The sequence below is a fragment of the Terrapene carolina genome, unplaced genomic scaffold (assembly GCF_002925995.2).
Source record: "Terrapene carolina triunguis isolate 2854851 unplaced genomic scaffold, T_m_triunguis-2.0 Scaffold68, whole genome shotgun sequence".
Lineage (NCBI taxonomy): Eukaryota > Metazoa > Chordata > Testudines > Emydidae > Terrapene > Terrapene triunguis.
Window position 1 is genome coordinate 16,775,863 of NW_020664419.1, and position 16,376 is coordinate 16,792,238.

Consider the following 16,376-nt stretch of genomic DNA (forward strand, 5'->3'; position numbering starts at 1 on the left):
GTCCCTTCTCAGTCTTCTCTTTTCCAAACTAAACAAACCCAATTATTTCAGCCTTCCTTCATAGGTCATGTTCTCAAGACCTTTAATCATTCTTGTTGCTCTTCTCTGAACCCTCAGTTTCTGCATACTTCATGCTGGCCCATCCATGGCAATCCAGAGATCAGAACAGGCTGGAAGAAAGGGCACAGGCATGGCTTGTAGGTTTACGGCTATATAGCCCCACTGGCCAAAACTCCCTGTGGATGGGAAGTGAAGTAGCCATAGCTTTTCAGATGAGAACAAGAGTCCCTTCTCCAGCCCCCAACACTTGCACAAAGCCTGTTGACTGAAGGTTTTGGACAGGGGTCATGGATTTGGCTCTATACAAGGAATGAGAAAGGAAGCAAGGGAGTTCGTCCTAATTAATGAGACTGATTGTAACAGAACATATTGTAATAAATAAGTTGACAAGGATAGCATTAAAATGATCAGCTGTTCCTATTCCTTAGTGTTTCCCAACATTCAAAAAGCATATTTATTAAGTCTTTTTCTTTCTCTACAGCATGGCTGTGGAAATTATGTACGTGTGATACAGACCTTCAATCGCACCCATTTGTACGTCTGTGGGAGTGGAGCATTCAGCCCAGTATGCACATACCTCAATAGAGGGCGCAGGTCTGAGGTAAGTGTTTTCATTCATTGTTCCCATGCTCTCTGTGGTGGATATTTTTAGTGCTGGGCAAATATATTTACCCAAAGAGGATGAGTCTGGAAACTGGGCTTGGAGATCTCATGAGGTTACTTTGTCCAGTCAGGCTACAAATAGCATAAGGACAGCCATTCTCCTGGTTTTCTGACACTTCTGTTTCCAGTCCCAGCTCCTACCAGAGAGCATGGCATGCATAAAAATAGAAAATGGTTTGATAGCATTAGCCTCACTTCAGACTTTGGGTCAGAAAAAGCTCACTTCAGACTTTGGGCTAAGGTCTGGCTAGTTCTCATTTTATCTGAACTGGTTCATTCATTCCTAATTTATCGTCCAAAACTGGGAGAAATCTTTGGAAATAAATAGCAGTAGAAGAAAACTCAATAAGGTCCTTCACTTATTCCCCAGTCCTGCAAGCATTTATCCATGGGAGTAGTGTTGTTAAGTTCAATAGGACTACTCCTGTAGGCCAAGTACTCACAGGTGTCAGTGTTTGCAGGATGAGGACCTACAATCCTGAACGTCCAATCTCTATTTGGGTAGAACTCCCAATGAAGCCTCATTGACAAGAAAAGTTGTGCCTGAATAGATGCTGCAAGGTTGGGTCATCGATTATTAGGGTGAGGGCCTCAGTTGGTGTAAATCTGCTTATTTCCATTGATGGCTCCAATTGAGGTATGCTGATTTAATTCCTAAGAACCACTGAAGCAACTTAGTTTACATATGGTAACAGAGAATTCAACAATTAAAGGGTTAAGTATCACAGTAACTTTCTAAAGTCTTCTTGTGACAAGTCTAATTGTTCTGTAAAGTTTACCACCCATCTACCATTTTAAAAAGATTCCCCTCCACACACCTGTGGGTTTTTTTTTCCCTTCCAGGCAGCACAATTTGTGCTACTAAGTACTACTTGTCCTCCTACATTTTAAATCATAAAACATTTTCTCCTTCCCACATACTGCACTGTCATGGAATAATAGCTAGCCAAGGCGCTTCTTGTAAAGAGCAGCCTCTTAGTACATTACCTGAGTTAGTTTGCCTGCCTTCATTTCATTGTATTGGCTAAACATGTAAAAGCCCAGATGTTTCATAAATGCATTTTCCAGACTTCATGATTTGAAAATGAAATTTTTGTTTCTATACAAATGTAGTAAGCAATAAATGGAGTAGGGAGAAGGAAAAAGGAAAGTTCTTATCTGAGTCCTGGCACTTTGGTAGAGTTTGGGTCAGACTGACTCTTACAGGCACAGGAAGGAGCAGTATGTCTTGCTGCACATGGAGAAACAGCTGTGCTGCAGGGGAAGGGCAGACACTGCTAGTTGAGTTCTGCCAGGGGAAGGCAGCTGTAAATGTCTGCTTCTGCTTCTATAGAAGTCCATGTGGGTTTGACCACTGATTTCAAAGGGAGAGGACTGGGTTCGAAATTCTCAACCCTCAAGTACAGACTATGGAGGGGCTACAAATCAGTGCATCTCCTGGAAGACCTTGCCCCATCCTTCCATGGAATGGTCCCAAGCAATTTGGGGGAGCATTGGCTGGCTCCAGGCCCCCAAGTAGACTGTGCAGACTGAATCACTGTACTTCCACTCCTAGAAGACCGCCTGCCATTGGGGCTTAGGAGCCTGGGTTCAACAGCACAGAACCACTGGGAATGAATCTCTGGAATGAATGGATCTCCCTACAGTAGAAATCTACTCTTCTGCTCTCAACTAGTTAGGAACTCTCAGTCGTACCATCCTGGTGACATTCATTCTAATTTAATTTTATCAGGAAACTAATTTTAAAATTGAAAGTGATCCCATCTGTAGAATAAACAATATGATATCTTTTAAAACGTATGTAGCAGTTATACCAAGCACTACAGAAATATTGAATCTGATGATTTCTTTGTTGTCAGATATGTGATTTCACTTTAAATAACACATGAGGCTTCAAGATGATGCAAGATGTTAAAATTCTGAAGTTAAAAATACAGATACACGTCTTGGAGAGTAGAGTTGGCTTCACTTAGCTTGTCTCTGTAGCTGCATGCCTATGAACTATTGATTAAATAAACTGCTGTCTCAGACGTCTGGAGTCTGTCAGACACTTGACTAGGCATTGCACTCTCATTGCTGGTACTGTACAGGCCAACAATAGCAAAGCACTTTAAAGAGTACAGATTTAAATTCAAGTATTTCCCTCTGCAAATGCCTAATTAGGAGAGCTGAGTGAAAAATTATGTCTTGCTGATGGGACTATTGAGAAGTTGTGTTTCCTTTGCTTTTGCAAAAACCATGATTTCACCTCAAATTTGTCACTGTTTTCCACAAACAAATGGTTGTTTTTGCAGGTGTAAAACTGCTATTTTAAACAGGCACATCTATTTCTGCTGCAAACACTCCCTGGAAACCATAAAACACCATCCAGCATGACAGCACGATAGCCTAGCACTCATGGGAGCCGGGTCTCAGGTTTTAGTTAGTACATGATTGCAATAAGAGGGCATCATGTTCCCAGCTAGCGAGCCCTCACTGGGAAGGCAGCATTTGGCCATCTCTGGTTAAATTGTATTTCCCTGTCGCAGTTTATGAAAACACTTCTTTGCTTCCCTTTCTCATCCTGTGCCTTGATACACTGGCCAAAGGAAAATGTTCTTCGCAGAGCTGAATGCCCCTCTTGCTATCATAAAATGTAGACTTGTGTTAAACTCTCCCTGCAAGAACAGGTGAGGAAAAGGCTAATCATTTGCAGAATGTGATTACTGTGAACTTAACCAAGTGTTATTCTAATATCAGAGTGGGTGCAAGTAGAAGCAAATGTTATGGCTGTGTGGATTTATGATGGGCTAAGAAAAAATAACTTAACACGTTTGAAAAATATATGTGTTCCTGGGGCTTCTGGCAAATTGCCAGTGCAATGCTTGGGCATTTTGGAGTAGTGTACAGTAAGCATAAAATAGTAATATACATTAGTATCAAACTACATATTCATTAAGAAAACAGAGAACATAGACAGACTTATACTTAGATTTGAAACTTTGTTTACAAGATCTGTCTAATGACTATAGTGATGGGATACATAGATAAGATTCCATAGCATTAGATGAGATAGATAGATAGATAGTAATGGAATTTGGGAACTTGCAGCTTTTAGTGAACATTCAAACTCTGTCTTAAGTTAGTAGAGACCAAATTTATTACCCTCAGATGGTTGTTTAGTGGCCTGTGTGGCATCTAGGTGCCATCATGCTTGGTCTTATTAGGGAAGGAGTAAGTAATGAGTTGGTGCTCTTCTCAAGCTGTCTTACAATGGCTCAACAGCATGAGTACCAACTTCAGGGCAGACTGTTAAGAAGCAGGGTATCAGCCCCATATTGGTTGTGAGTTCTATACTTAGATTTTGCCAACACATTATCAAGTGTGAACTCATCAGGCACTATATTAGCTTGAAAATGGAGTCACAGATAGTCCCCTTGGGTACTCTGATCTATCTTGCCACCCAGATAAGCTTATCTTTGTGATAGACAGTCACTTATACCAAAGATCACAGAAATATTCTGGTTACTCCCAGTCCCAAAGGACCAGTCACTTACCCCGGGTCAATTGCACCTTAGATCTCACACCAAAGACAACACTGGTAGCCAATCCTATAATAAACTATCTAAAGATTTATTAACTAGGAAAAAAATAAAAGAGTTATTTACAAAGTTAAAGCAGGTAAACACATACACACACCAAAGAATTCCTGTCTTAAGTTTCAGAGGGCAATAGAAGCTTCTATGTCCTTTAGGGCTAACCCAGGCAAAGCACTGGGGATCTTTTGTATATACTTAGTAATCCTTGCCACTCAGAATCTAAGCAGCATAAAAAATACCATTTTTCCTCCTTAGGTCTTTTTATCCCTTCCCCACTTCTCTTTGAGTTGCAAATTCAGCCACTGGGAGGAATTCAGTTGTATGTCTCCTCTTCCTAGCAGGTGGGGGAGCGATCAATAAAGTCTTTTGTCCTCTGATGTTCCTCAATGGTTTGTCTGGTGTCTATGGGCCTTCTTTTGTTGGGCAACTGTTGTGCTGCTTCCTCCCTCCCCAGGCTGCAGGAACACGGAGCATGCTCCTGTTGGGAGCCACTGCCTCCTTGTGTGTGTTTAATGTACCCCTCCAAAAGCGGTCAAATTAAAATTCCTGCTCACGCCCCTGCAGAGCAAACATTTGAATGTTACCTTATAAGATGGGATACAGATGGTATAAGTGAGATTATGGAATGCTTGTAAATTGCTGCCTGTGTTAAAGTCTGAACACTAAGTACATTTTTATAACTCTAATACATATTTAACAGTACTCACACACAGGTGAGCCAGACTGGTTCCAGCTATGTATTTGTCAGTGTTCTGCTGAGACCTAGGGGCCTTGGCATGAGCTGGCACCTGGTCTGCCAGCGTCACATGACTCATTCCAGTTTCTACTGGATTGGCATCCACATCACAAAAACTTCATTCTGATTGGCTTTCTTATGAGTATTTGTGAATTACCTGTTTCTGGTTGGGACAGAAATAGCCTAAAATCCGAATTGGCCCTGTCAACACTGGTCCTCCACTTGTGAGGTAACTCCCTTCTCTTCATGTGTCATCATATAATGCCTGCATCTGTAATTTTCACTCCATGCATCTGAAGAAGTGAGGTTTTTACCCATGAAAGCTTATGCACAGATAAATCTGTTAGTCTTTAAGGTGCCACCGGACTCCTTGTTGTTTTTGTGGATACAGACTAACACGGCTACCCCGTGGTATTTAAAATCCTTTCTTATCCTTGCAATTCTTTTTCTGGTATTGGCTGGAGTCAGTAAATTAAGAGGGACACCAAGATGGGGTGGGAAAGCAAGTTAACCAAAGATTGCTTCTGTTCAAGGAACAGGTAAAGGTCCAGGTTGCTTCTTCTTAACCTAAACACCTCACCCATTTTTGAATTGTAGTGTTGTGCATGACCTATACCATCTAAACAAGATTGCTCAGTCTTCTAACAGGAGCAAGAGAACTAGTCCTACACTTGCTTTTGTTATCTATAAGGCACCTACCACCATAGTGTCTGAGCAATGAGTGTAGTCCAAGAGACAATGCTCTGAAGAAAATGTGTGTGCTTTAGGAATTATTTTGGAAGCGGGGTAAGGAGACAGGCCCAGATTTTTAAAGCTGTTTAGGTGTCATTGCACTCAGTGTTGCAATGCCTAACTGATTTAGAAGCCCAAGTCTCATTTTCAAAAGAGATTTAGTCACTTAGAAGTCTAAATGCCATTGTCTGTTGATGGAATTTAGATTCTTAAGTGCCTAAATCCCTTTTGAAAATGAGATTTAGACTTCTAAATCAGTTAGGCATTGCGACACTGAGCACAGCAACGTCTGAACAGGTGTAAAAATCTAGCCCTTATGATTTATAATATGACAAGCTGACAATTGAAAAGAGAGGCTTGCATTCTTGTGTATTATTACTAGAGTAGTTTATTGCAAGTGCTTTAGGCTAGGCCCCTGATATAAATACCACCATGAATTCATCAAGTAATTCATAGGTAATTTCAGGACTATAGAAAAAATGTCTGCAGATGTTATTGCTGACATATAAGCTGGGTGGACCACAGACAGAGCAGCTCAGCTAAACTCGGAGGACACTTCCTACATCTGAGAGTGTATTGCATTTGTAATTACAGTGAAAATAATTGGGTACAAGTGAGAAGATAATGAAAGCTCAGCATAAGACAGTTTTATTGTAAGTAGTAAAGCAAAAACCCACTCCAGTGCTGACTATTCTTATTGTCAATAACAACACAGGAAAAAAGGCTCCTCTGACTTTATTTTCATTTTCTAAGATTTCTAAACATCAGCAGTGACATGCATGTCTATATTACAGGAGCAAGTCTTCATGATCGACTCCAAGTGTGAATCGGGGAAGGGGCGCTGCTCTTTCAACCCTAATGTGAACACAGTATCTGTTATGATCAGTAAGTAAAATAACCAAAGATCCTGGAGGCTTAAATCATTATTACTGAGCCGAGTGTGAAATGATGGAGTGTCATAAACAAATGGAGCACAGGGCACAGCCCGTGAAAAGGAAACCATTGTGTTCATACTGCTTGTCAGACGTCTTTTGAAGGTCTGCATGGAGCTAAGCATGGATGTGTGAAGGAAATGCAGAAGGAAGCAGCAACGAGGGAGGGAGGAATAGAGAGCAAGAGATTGTCCCCTTTTCATCTTTCACATTTTCCCAGGGTTAGCTACAACTTTTAAACATCTTAACCATTTTTTTTTATGTTTAAACACTTTTTGACTTCATTCATCATGGCCAGTTCTTGTGTCTCATTGCCATGTAGTTAGGGAAGCAAAACCTGCTGGAGTCTTTCGAGTTATTCTGCATTTCATATTTGTTGTCTCTGCTATTGAGGCCACCAACTACTGCCAGGCTCTTTGCTCTGCAGCAGGCGTTTTTACCTACCCCTCTTTCATCCCCACTGTATCACTGACTATAAATTTAGCAACTCACTTCCAAATGAAAGGGCAGAGAGTGTGACAGCTGGTTCCCTTGACATCTCACTGTAGGTTGTCTGGCAGAGTGTTCAGTGAGAGTGAAACCTTGGCACACAGGGCAAGCACAATTCCTGTGCCCCACTTCAGTGCCACCTAAGCTTTTTGTTGAGATTTAAGTGGGGTATAGGCCTGGGGTAGCCCTTTGCACCGGGGTGAATTTCACCTTGAAAGAGAACAAAAGGACAGCTCACAAATTCCACCTGGAGAAAACAACATATCCTCATTTCAACGTGCCTGATCTCCAATGGTCTGTGGGCTGGAAAAAAAGCCAGCATATTAAGGGCCAGATTTTTCCCTTTGCTTTGCACCTGTGCCAGTGCAAAGTGGGTGTAAAACACTACAGGCCTAATTCTGGTTTACACTAAGACCATTTTACACTCTGGTGGCATTATAAAGAGCCTTCAAGTGGATGCAAATGTGTATGGCCTTAATGCAAAAGGAGAATCCGGCCCTATCGCTTTGATTTAGCAGCGTTTTATCCTCACTTGCACTGGCTTTGCATTAGTGAAAAAGATCACAGCAGGCACAGGGAAAGGGGTCATCAGACCCTCAGATCTCCCAGATTGCAGCAAGATATGCTATAGCCTTAACTCTGGGTTAGTCAGTCCATAATGAACTCCTCACTGGCTTTCACAGCAAGGAATGAAAAGAATTTACTTTGGATGGCAGGGCTTAGGTGATTAATTTAAACGTTGCCCTGAATTCATTAAGCATGCTCAATCGATGGTTTTGTTTGCCCTCTCCTTAGTCACCGTCTGCAGTACATTCTTAGGACTATGCTAGCAGCCGGGCTGGAGCAGCAGCTGCCTGCACAGACAATGCTACAACCACTTGAGCCCCATGTGCTCTTGAATGTGCAATGTAGACATACATTTTGCCATTTAGATTTGCAGCGTGTTCAGAGACTACTGATACCAAAGCCTTGCATTTTGAATCTGTATCTAATCCCTGATCTCTGAGGGCCCATCTGTGCTGCCCCGCAGTTTTGATTGCAGGGGTGTGAATAACAACACACACCAAAGTGCTATGCTGTAACTCCCCTGTGTGGAGCTATGGGTGTGAACTAATAGGTTCCTAGTTGGTATTAATGTCGGACTACATAAATGTGAACTGGGAGTCTTTGAGTTGGTGCCTGCAGAATCCACACGGGGGAGTTCCAGGACAGCACTTTGGTGTGCACAGCTATTCACACCTAGGATAGACATAACCTAAATTAGCAACCCAAACATAGTATGTTTTTAGCCAAGGGAAAGAGCAGGAGTTGCACAGATTTCTCAAACTTACTTAGGATTTTGTTAAACAAAGAGAAGAATTCTGTTGACCTCTGTGTACAGTATGTTGAGTTTCATAGCAACTGCACACAATATAGCAAGACATTTAGCCCTGGGTTTTCACGGTACTACCGTGTGGTGTCTTAGCCATTCAGCTCCCATTGGAGTCAATGAGAGGTACACAGTGGAAGTGCCGGGCATTCAACTGAAAGAGTAGGGCTCCAGGGACAGGTCCTTTGTCCTCTCCTCAAAACTCTATCAAAGACAAGGAACTGAACAGAATCATCTCAGCATCTTACCTTCAAAAATATAAAGTTCCAAGGCCGCCTGGCATGGTAGGGAGCAGAGATGCGAGCAGAAGGGGATTCCAATCTGCATGGAAGAAGGGAAAGTGTCACTTCTCTAGCATGATTCTCTACCTCTTTAAATGACTGGCTGCATTTCGAGCTTACCTCATCAATGATCTTTGTGCAGCATGTAAAGGAATTTGATCAAAGTCAGTTATAGCCTAGTCCACACATAAACGCCAATTATGCTTTTCACATTCTTAAATGAGTTACTGCCATCAAAGAATAGAGACTTTCTTTTTTCATCCTGGGGTTTATGAATGCCCATTAAAGTCTTCTTTTCTACGATGCTGTACACACAGTAAGACAAAGGCTTGTCTCCTTTGGACACATGGGAGTTTTCTTCATTTTAGTAGAAGTTACTTTATCTGCTTTAATCTCCCAGTTATGTGACTGAGCAGGCCCGATATCTAGTTAATCTCCAAAGCACTATTTCTCTCTATCCAGTTTATTGCACCCAATGCAGCATGTCTGATTACCTGCCCTATGGGCAGGTGGCATATGTGTGCATTGGGTGCAAGGAGCTCCTTGCCCTCAGAGACTGTGTACAGAGACCGTGAATTATTTGGGTTACACAATGTACAGTGCTCACACTTTAAAAAGTTTCTTCTTTTTTAAAAGATTCAACCAATTGGAGAACTGTACTACTACTAAGGGAGGAGTAGAGAGCTTGTATAACTAGGAAGCCAAAGACAGAGCTGGGAATTGAACCCAGAACTCCTGAGGCCTAGATAAGTGCCTTAATCACAAGACCTTCTTTCCTCCCTCCTCTTCAACCGATGAATGCCACTGGAACTAGTAAAGTATAATGACATAATCGTTTTATAGTGTGGTCCCTGTTTCGTGTCCATTTCTGGCATCGCCTTCCACCTATGCAACACAGAACACAAGCTTGAAATACAACAGGAAAAGTGAATGGCCCCATAGAGGAAAACACCACATGACAAACAAATTAGAAGGTAGGAGAAATTCACCATTCTACAAAAATGCTTTAGAAGCAAAGCTATGAAAAATGTATCTTTGGGCAGGCAAGGAATAATTAACATGCACACCCCCTTTCCGCAACCAATGCTCCGAGGTATTTACAAGAGCAGACCTACATCAGTTCAACAATTCCCCCAGTAACAAAGAGAAACAGTGTGAATTGGTTACCCTGCAAAGACAAACTGTTGTGCGGAATTTAAGCATTAAACCAAAAGGAAGTGGAGCTGACAGATATCATTTGATACCTGATTAGACTAGTAGGCTCTAGGAATGCTTAAGACATAACTAATAAAGCTGGTATGCAATAGGATTAAGAATTCCATAGCCCCATTCCAGCCTTTCTATTTTTTTCCAGGAATGAACGTGAGAGCTCTGTGAGAGCCATAGGCATGATCCATTGCAGGCAATCTATTTAACAAGAGGAATAAGACACCAGATGGTTCTGGGGGAAATCACATTGATGTAGAGATTCATAATAAGTCGCTATTGATCTAACAGCACTACATATAGATATAAATAGAGGAACAAACCACATTGTGTAAACTCCTCTCTACTCTCCTTGTTGTTACCCCTGCGCAATGGATTCCCTCATACATTGAACCTCAGCTAAAGGAAAGACATGTAGGCGACACAATGCCTGCACTACCTACTGTCTAATCAGTAGGGATCTGGTTCATGACCTAGCAAGCAATGAAAAAAAAAAACCTCCGGAGTTTTCATCTCTCAAAGGTGAATGGGTATTTCTTATTGTTGAACAAACAAAAAATTAAAAGAAGCCTCAATTGCTTCAATATTTGTGGCTCTTGCCAGCTTGACCACACACACTCACGGCAGCCCAGTCATTTGGGTGAAAACATTGAAGAACCTAGCTGTCTGGGAGTTCGTTCAGCCGCTGCTCCCAGCATGGAAGTTAAAAATTATTTTAGCTATTGTGTTGTACTCTGGGGTTGCCTTGCCATTAGCCAGTGGAAATATATATATATATAGATCTAGATATATATATATATACACTGACATATAGGCAGAATTTTCAGAGTCCTGCGCAGGGAATTTAGATACCTAATCCTATTAAAGTAAACTAGAGTTGCATGTCTAATTTCCTTCACACTACATTGAAATTTACTCTGACTCTAGTATATAATACGGGTATTTGTTGCTTCACTTTAAACTGAGCCAGGTTCATAGCATCCTCATCCAGTTTCTGCAATACAGAATCGTGCTTGAGTCCGAAGTCAGCCTTGTAAACAGTAGCAACTCCGTTGACTTCAATTGGAGCTATGCCAATTTCCACTTGCAAATACTGGCCCAGTATTTTTGGCTACTTCCATAACACAGAAGCTTTTTCAAGTACTTTTTAAAAAATTGAATTTGATTCCTTTTTATACTATTACCTTGTCTGTGCATTGATGTTTAGCAATGTAAGTTCAGTCACTAAGCTGTATTTCAAATGAAAGGTTCACTACACATGTGGTTAGCTGCTATATTTAATCATGCAGTTCCCTAAAGTTCTTAGCAACATCTGATGCTTCCTCCTTAGGCTAGATGATTGCTCCATGATTGAGAGGAAACTCCACTCCCACCGGACTGATATTTCTATGTAGTGACTGCTATGCAAATAAAGAACTGGCCCTGTCTGAAACAAAAACAGGTCACTAGAAATGGATTTCCCAAAAAGCCAAGATAGACACATTCATGTTTTTTTTCCCCTTTTCCTTTTCTACCTTTCTATAGATGAAGAGCTGTTTTCAGGAATGTACATAGATTTCATGGGGACCGATGCAGCAATTTTTCGCAGTTTAACCAAACGGAATGCAGTGAGAACTGACCAACACAATTCTAAGTGGCTGAGTGGTAAGACGATTGCTTCATTAAAGCTTTTGATATGTGACTAAGAGAAAGGTTGTTTTCAACAAAGAGTTCTTTATTTCCCATTCTAAAATGAATCTACTAAGGGAAAATGTGGGCAAGAAATAGGAATAAAAACATGCCACAGACAATGCACTCTGTATGATTAATAGGAATTCTACACGACATGGGAATTGCCATACTGGAGGAGACCCCTGGTTCATCTACTCCAGTACGCTGTGCCTGAAGTGGCTAAAACTAGCTACTGCAGAGGAAAGGACCTGTTATAGACAGATGTGGGATAATCTGCCTCCCAGGGAAGTTTCTTCTTAACCCCTAATTATTTGAGATTGTCTGACATAGGAAAATTTGATTCTAATTATTTACATTTAATTTTCAACTGTAGTAAATTTAAATAACTGATTAACTATGTGATTGCCATAAAATGGCACAATGAGGAAAAGTCACCTCTGTGCAATGGTGAGGTACAAGGGGTGAAATCCTGGCTTCATTGAAATCAATGGGAAAACTCCCACTGACTTCAGTGGGGCCAGGATCCCACCCATGTCTTATACACTATGCTTTATTTTATTCTTAAAACAGCTACACTTTATGCCCATGCTTAATTTTAAGCAAATAAATAGTCCCATTGATTTCACTGTGTTAAAGTTAATCATATGCAATAGGTTTTGTGCTGGCCCTCTGCAAAGTGGTGGATTTCACCCAATAGGAATGGGCCAAATTTATCATTCTGATTTGAAGATTTGCATTTATTGCTGCCAAGCCTGCTTAGGTACATTAATGGAAACCAATCTGGTCTTTCTACCTCATGCAATTTTACAGGGCAAATCCTAACAAATCTATTCTTTTTATTCATAATTAATGTAATAGCACGTGTTATAATACTAACTTGCACTTTTTGTAACAGAATAAATGAAATATGTCAAAAGAGGGAAACTCTATCTGTTTTCTAAAATTTGCCTTTAGTTGTCTTCATTCTCTTAAGCTTGCCTACTCTCCTCAAAGTATCTTAGAAAATGGACTGCACAGAAAATGCTTCATTGCTAGAAAACCTACATAATGCAGTTGCTTGGAAAAGGTGACTGACACACACAATGTATTTCCATGTTCCTCCTGAGCTAGCATCATGAAATGTGACATATTTATTGATAATGGGTTGAAGAGTACAGAAGATATCCAAAATTGAAAATGTGACTTTTCCATCAGAGGTCACCAAAAAGTCAAAAGTGGTTTGCATTGGATATCAACCAATCAAATGGCATGAATAATAGGAAGTAAGTGACCTCCAGACTGGAGAATAAAGGTCATTTGAGGTCTCCAATGCTATTCATTAGATTTTAGCCAAGAAAATTGCCAAAGGAAAGCAAGTGTACCACAGGCTGCAACACTGATAGCTGTGACTACCTAAAAGTAGTCTGCAGTGATATTATGATACACAAACAATTTGACACTAGCTCGCTGCAGTCCTCTATCTCTGTGCTCATTCAGACTGTAGGACATATTTATTTCAATATGTTCACCATATTCTAATATGAATACCTTTGAGGGAACTTCACTCCTCAAGCATTCTCACATCCTCAAAGTCTCCCTTGCTTTGGTTTTCAGTAGCCTTACCACAACCTTTACCCTCTGATTGAATAGGTTTGACAAGTAATTTGTTCATTTTCTCCCTAACAGTTTTTCAGATCATTGTTTCTCTTCTCAAATTTTTTTCCTCAAAGAGTCTTCTCTAGCTTGCTCACTGATTCTTCTCCTGCAAGGCTTTCAATCTCTGTAGTAAACTAGCACTGCTGTTTCTGCTTCAGACTTGCTTTTTTGAAAACTGGGACAAATCTGCTCTGGTATTAACTTGAGTCCTGAAAACACTGACACTAGTGCTTAACTTGACACGTGAGTAGGGCCAAGCCCTAGCACATTGGACAGCAGCAGGAGATGCATTCTGTGGAGGTACCTGGAGAGATCAGTAGCTGTCAAGAGTTGCTTATATTGACACATTGTTTGCTCTGTATCTGTCTCTTTTCAGAGCCTATTTTTGTGGATGCTCATCTCATCCCAGACGGCACAGACCCTAATGATGCCAAAGTGTACTTCTTCTTCAAAGAGAGGCTTACAGACAACAGTGGCAGCACCAAACAGATTCATTCAATGATTGCTAGAATATGCCCAGTAAGAATCATTTTTTGTTCAATTTTCAGGGACTGATTTGCTGGCTTGATTGAATAATCAAAATGAATCCATTGCATTAAAACTATTTAAAAGCCTTTAATTCCAATTACAAGCAAATTTCCTGTTCCTGCTTCCATCTCCATAATTAAGAAGAAAGGCTGTTGAGTACACAGCCAAGCCCTGACCTGGTTAGATATATCTGGAATATATCTGTAATTTTAGTAGGAATATTAGTGCTTGATGAATCTGTGCACCTTGGTGTCTGGTGCAATGTAGTTAATAACATTGACTTCCTGAGCTTTCTTTTCTTTCCATAATTCAAATGTGAGCTTTACTGAATCACAGACGTACCAAATCTCCCACAAGAAATTCAATGTAAAGGCATTTGAGAACATTGTTTTTATTCTTAAAACAATTACACTTTATGCACTTGTTTAATTTAAGCACATGAATAGTCCCATTGATTTCAGTGGATCAAAGTTAAGCATGTGCATATGTCCATGCAGAATCAGGGCCTTAGTTATTGCCTGTATTTCCCTTTTTCTGTAACCAGAGTCAATTTTGCTTGCAATGTGATTGAAGCAGCTATCTCTTTCTCTGAGGTTATGGATGCAAGTAAAATTAAAACTGTAAAATGCTCTATTTTTCTGATAAGCTCTTTATCCATTACCTAGGGACAAAACTGGAGATCAAGTTTGAAGGTCTCCCCTCTCCCACTCCCGGTTAATATGGGTTTTGTATTCATTGAGGTTTGTGATGTGGCTGTGCAGGGGAATGGTTGTGCGTTTTGGTTTTTGCTCCGTTCCTGTTCTGGCAGTTCAATATGACATATGACCTAGTCTTATAATATTGCTATTTTTTTGTATTTTTGGTTAGGTGCCCAATGGCCTCTGGGTATTTTTCAATAAGACATTAAACATTATTAGGATGTTATTGTTGTTGTTATTGTTATAATAAAGTCCAGATTGCTTCTAAAATCTGGATCTGATTGTGCTTATATTGAAGTCAATGGCAAACTCCTATAGATTCCAAAGGGAACAAGAGCTGATCCTTCATGTTGATAGTAATCTACTGTAACAACCGCAGTAAGGAGTGAACATTGCTACAAGCCTCCTGGTGTCGGCCTGACTTGCCATTAGCTCTGCTAACTTTAGGTCAGTTAAGGAGACCTATTCTAATAGCATTTTTGGTAGCACGAAAGTTAATGCCCAAGCCTCTTCAGCCTGCTGGTCCAGCTGCAAACAAAGTATGGACAGGCGGCTGAAAAGGCTTTATTCCAGTTTAAAATGAGAGGTCACTTTCCCCCTTCATAGCTGGGCAAAACTCCTCTTACACATGCACATGAAAGGCAGAATAAAACTAGAGCTAGTCAAAAATTTAACATCGTTTTGATGAGTTTTCACAAAACATATTCCCATTTTTGGCATGGTTTAAATAGAACAAAATTGGTTATTTAGGTCTTATGAATTGAGCCTTCCAGGTCACTTGCCCTCAGATAACAAATACCTGAATAGTACATTAATGAGATTTTGTCCGAATCTGGCATCATAAAGTTTTACCAGTTATTTCATCTTATGTGCACATTTCTATTAATGCCGCTATTAAAGCAGCACTTTAATCTTAGTTCTGTTAACTAAAATAGTCCATCTTTAGAGGCCCTGTCAATGAGAAAGGTCAGGGGGACAGAGACTAAGGGGTGAACTTTGCTGTAAACATTTTTTTCGGATTCCACCTAAAATTTTCCTAAGATATTTCACTGTGATCCTAACTCTATACAACAAACACATTTTTAAATGATTTTTATAGAAAAATGATTAAAAGCCTGATTTTCAAAGGCTAGACATGCAAAAGTGTCATGCTTGTGCACCCACTTTAGGCTTGCAAATACCAATTGTGCTTACCAGTAATAGACACAAATGTGCAAAATTGAAGGCATTTAAACTGTTGAAATCTAGTCTCTTAATGGTAGTATAAATGTTACTTGTTAGTGTTTTGTGATGTTTATTTAAGTTCTAAATAGTGCCACTTACAATATGATTTAAATAATTAGTTAGCATTTTTCACCATGGCAAGCGCTGGATTAAATATGTGTTTTCATACTTTATTGGTACTTTTGCCTACGTTTCTTATAATCACAGCTAGCATTAAACACATTGTTTACTGTCCGGTTGGCTGACAAACAGGAGTCTCCAGGTAACTGTTGCACGTCCTCAGAAAAGTTGTAAGATCTGCTCTATCTGTTATGTCCACTGGAGGATGAGAGAGGAAATCTGAATGAATCTGATTGGAGTGGCATTTGGTGCTTTGTTGACAAGATTCTCATGGACAAACATAAGTAATATAGGAATTACCATAATGGATAAGACCCAGAGTCCATCTAGTCCTGTGTCTTGTTTCTGACTGGAGTCCATGCCAGATGCTTCAGAAGAAGGTTAAAAAAACTTTGCGTTAGGCAGATATGAGATCATCTACCCTCTACATCAGTGGTTCTCAAAGCCAGTTCGC

At 40.3% G+C, this 16,376-nt stretch overlaps 1 protein-coding gene across 1 annotated transcript in view; it reads left to right on the forward strand.

Moving 5' to 3' along the window:
• Positions 1 to 16,376, forward strand: part of SEMA3C (semaphorin 3C) — a 70,507-nt gene that overhangs the window by 12,393 nt on the left and 41,738 nt on the right. Inside the window, exons 3-6 of the mRNA XM_029910844.1 lie at positions 542 to 661; positions 6,564 to 6,654; positions 11,571 to 11,690; positions 13,729 to 13,871. Of these exons, the coding sequence (XP_029766704.1) occupies positions 542 to 661; positions 6,564 to 6,654; positions 11,571 to 11,690; positions 13,729 to 13,871 (474 nt within the window). The remainder of the gene's footprint in view (positions 1 to 541; positions 662 to 6,563; positions 6,655 to 11,570; positions 11,691 to 13,728; positions 13,872 to 16,376) is intronic.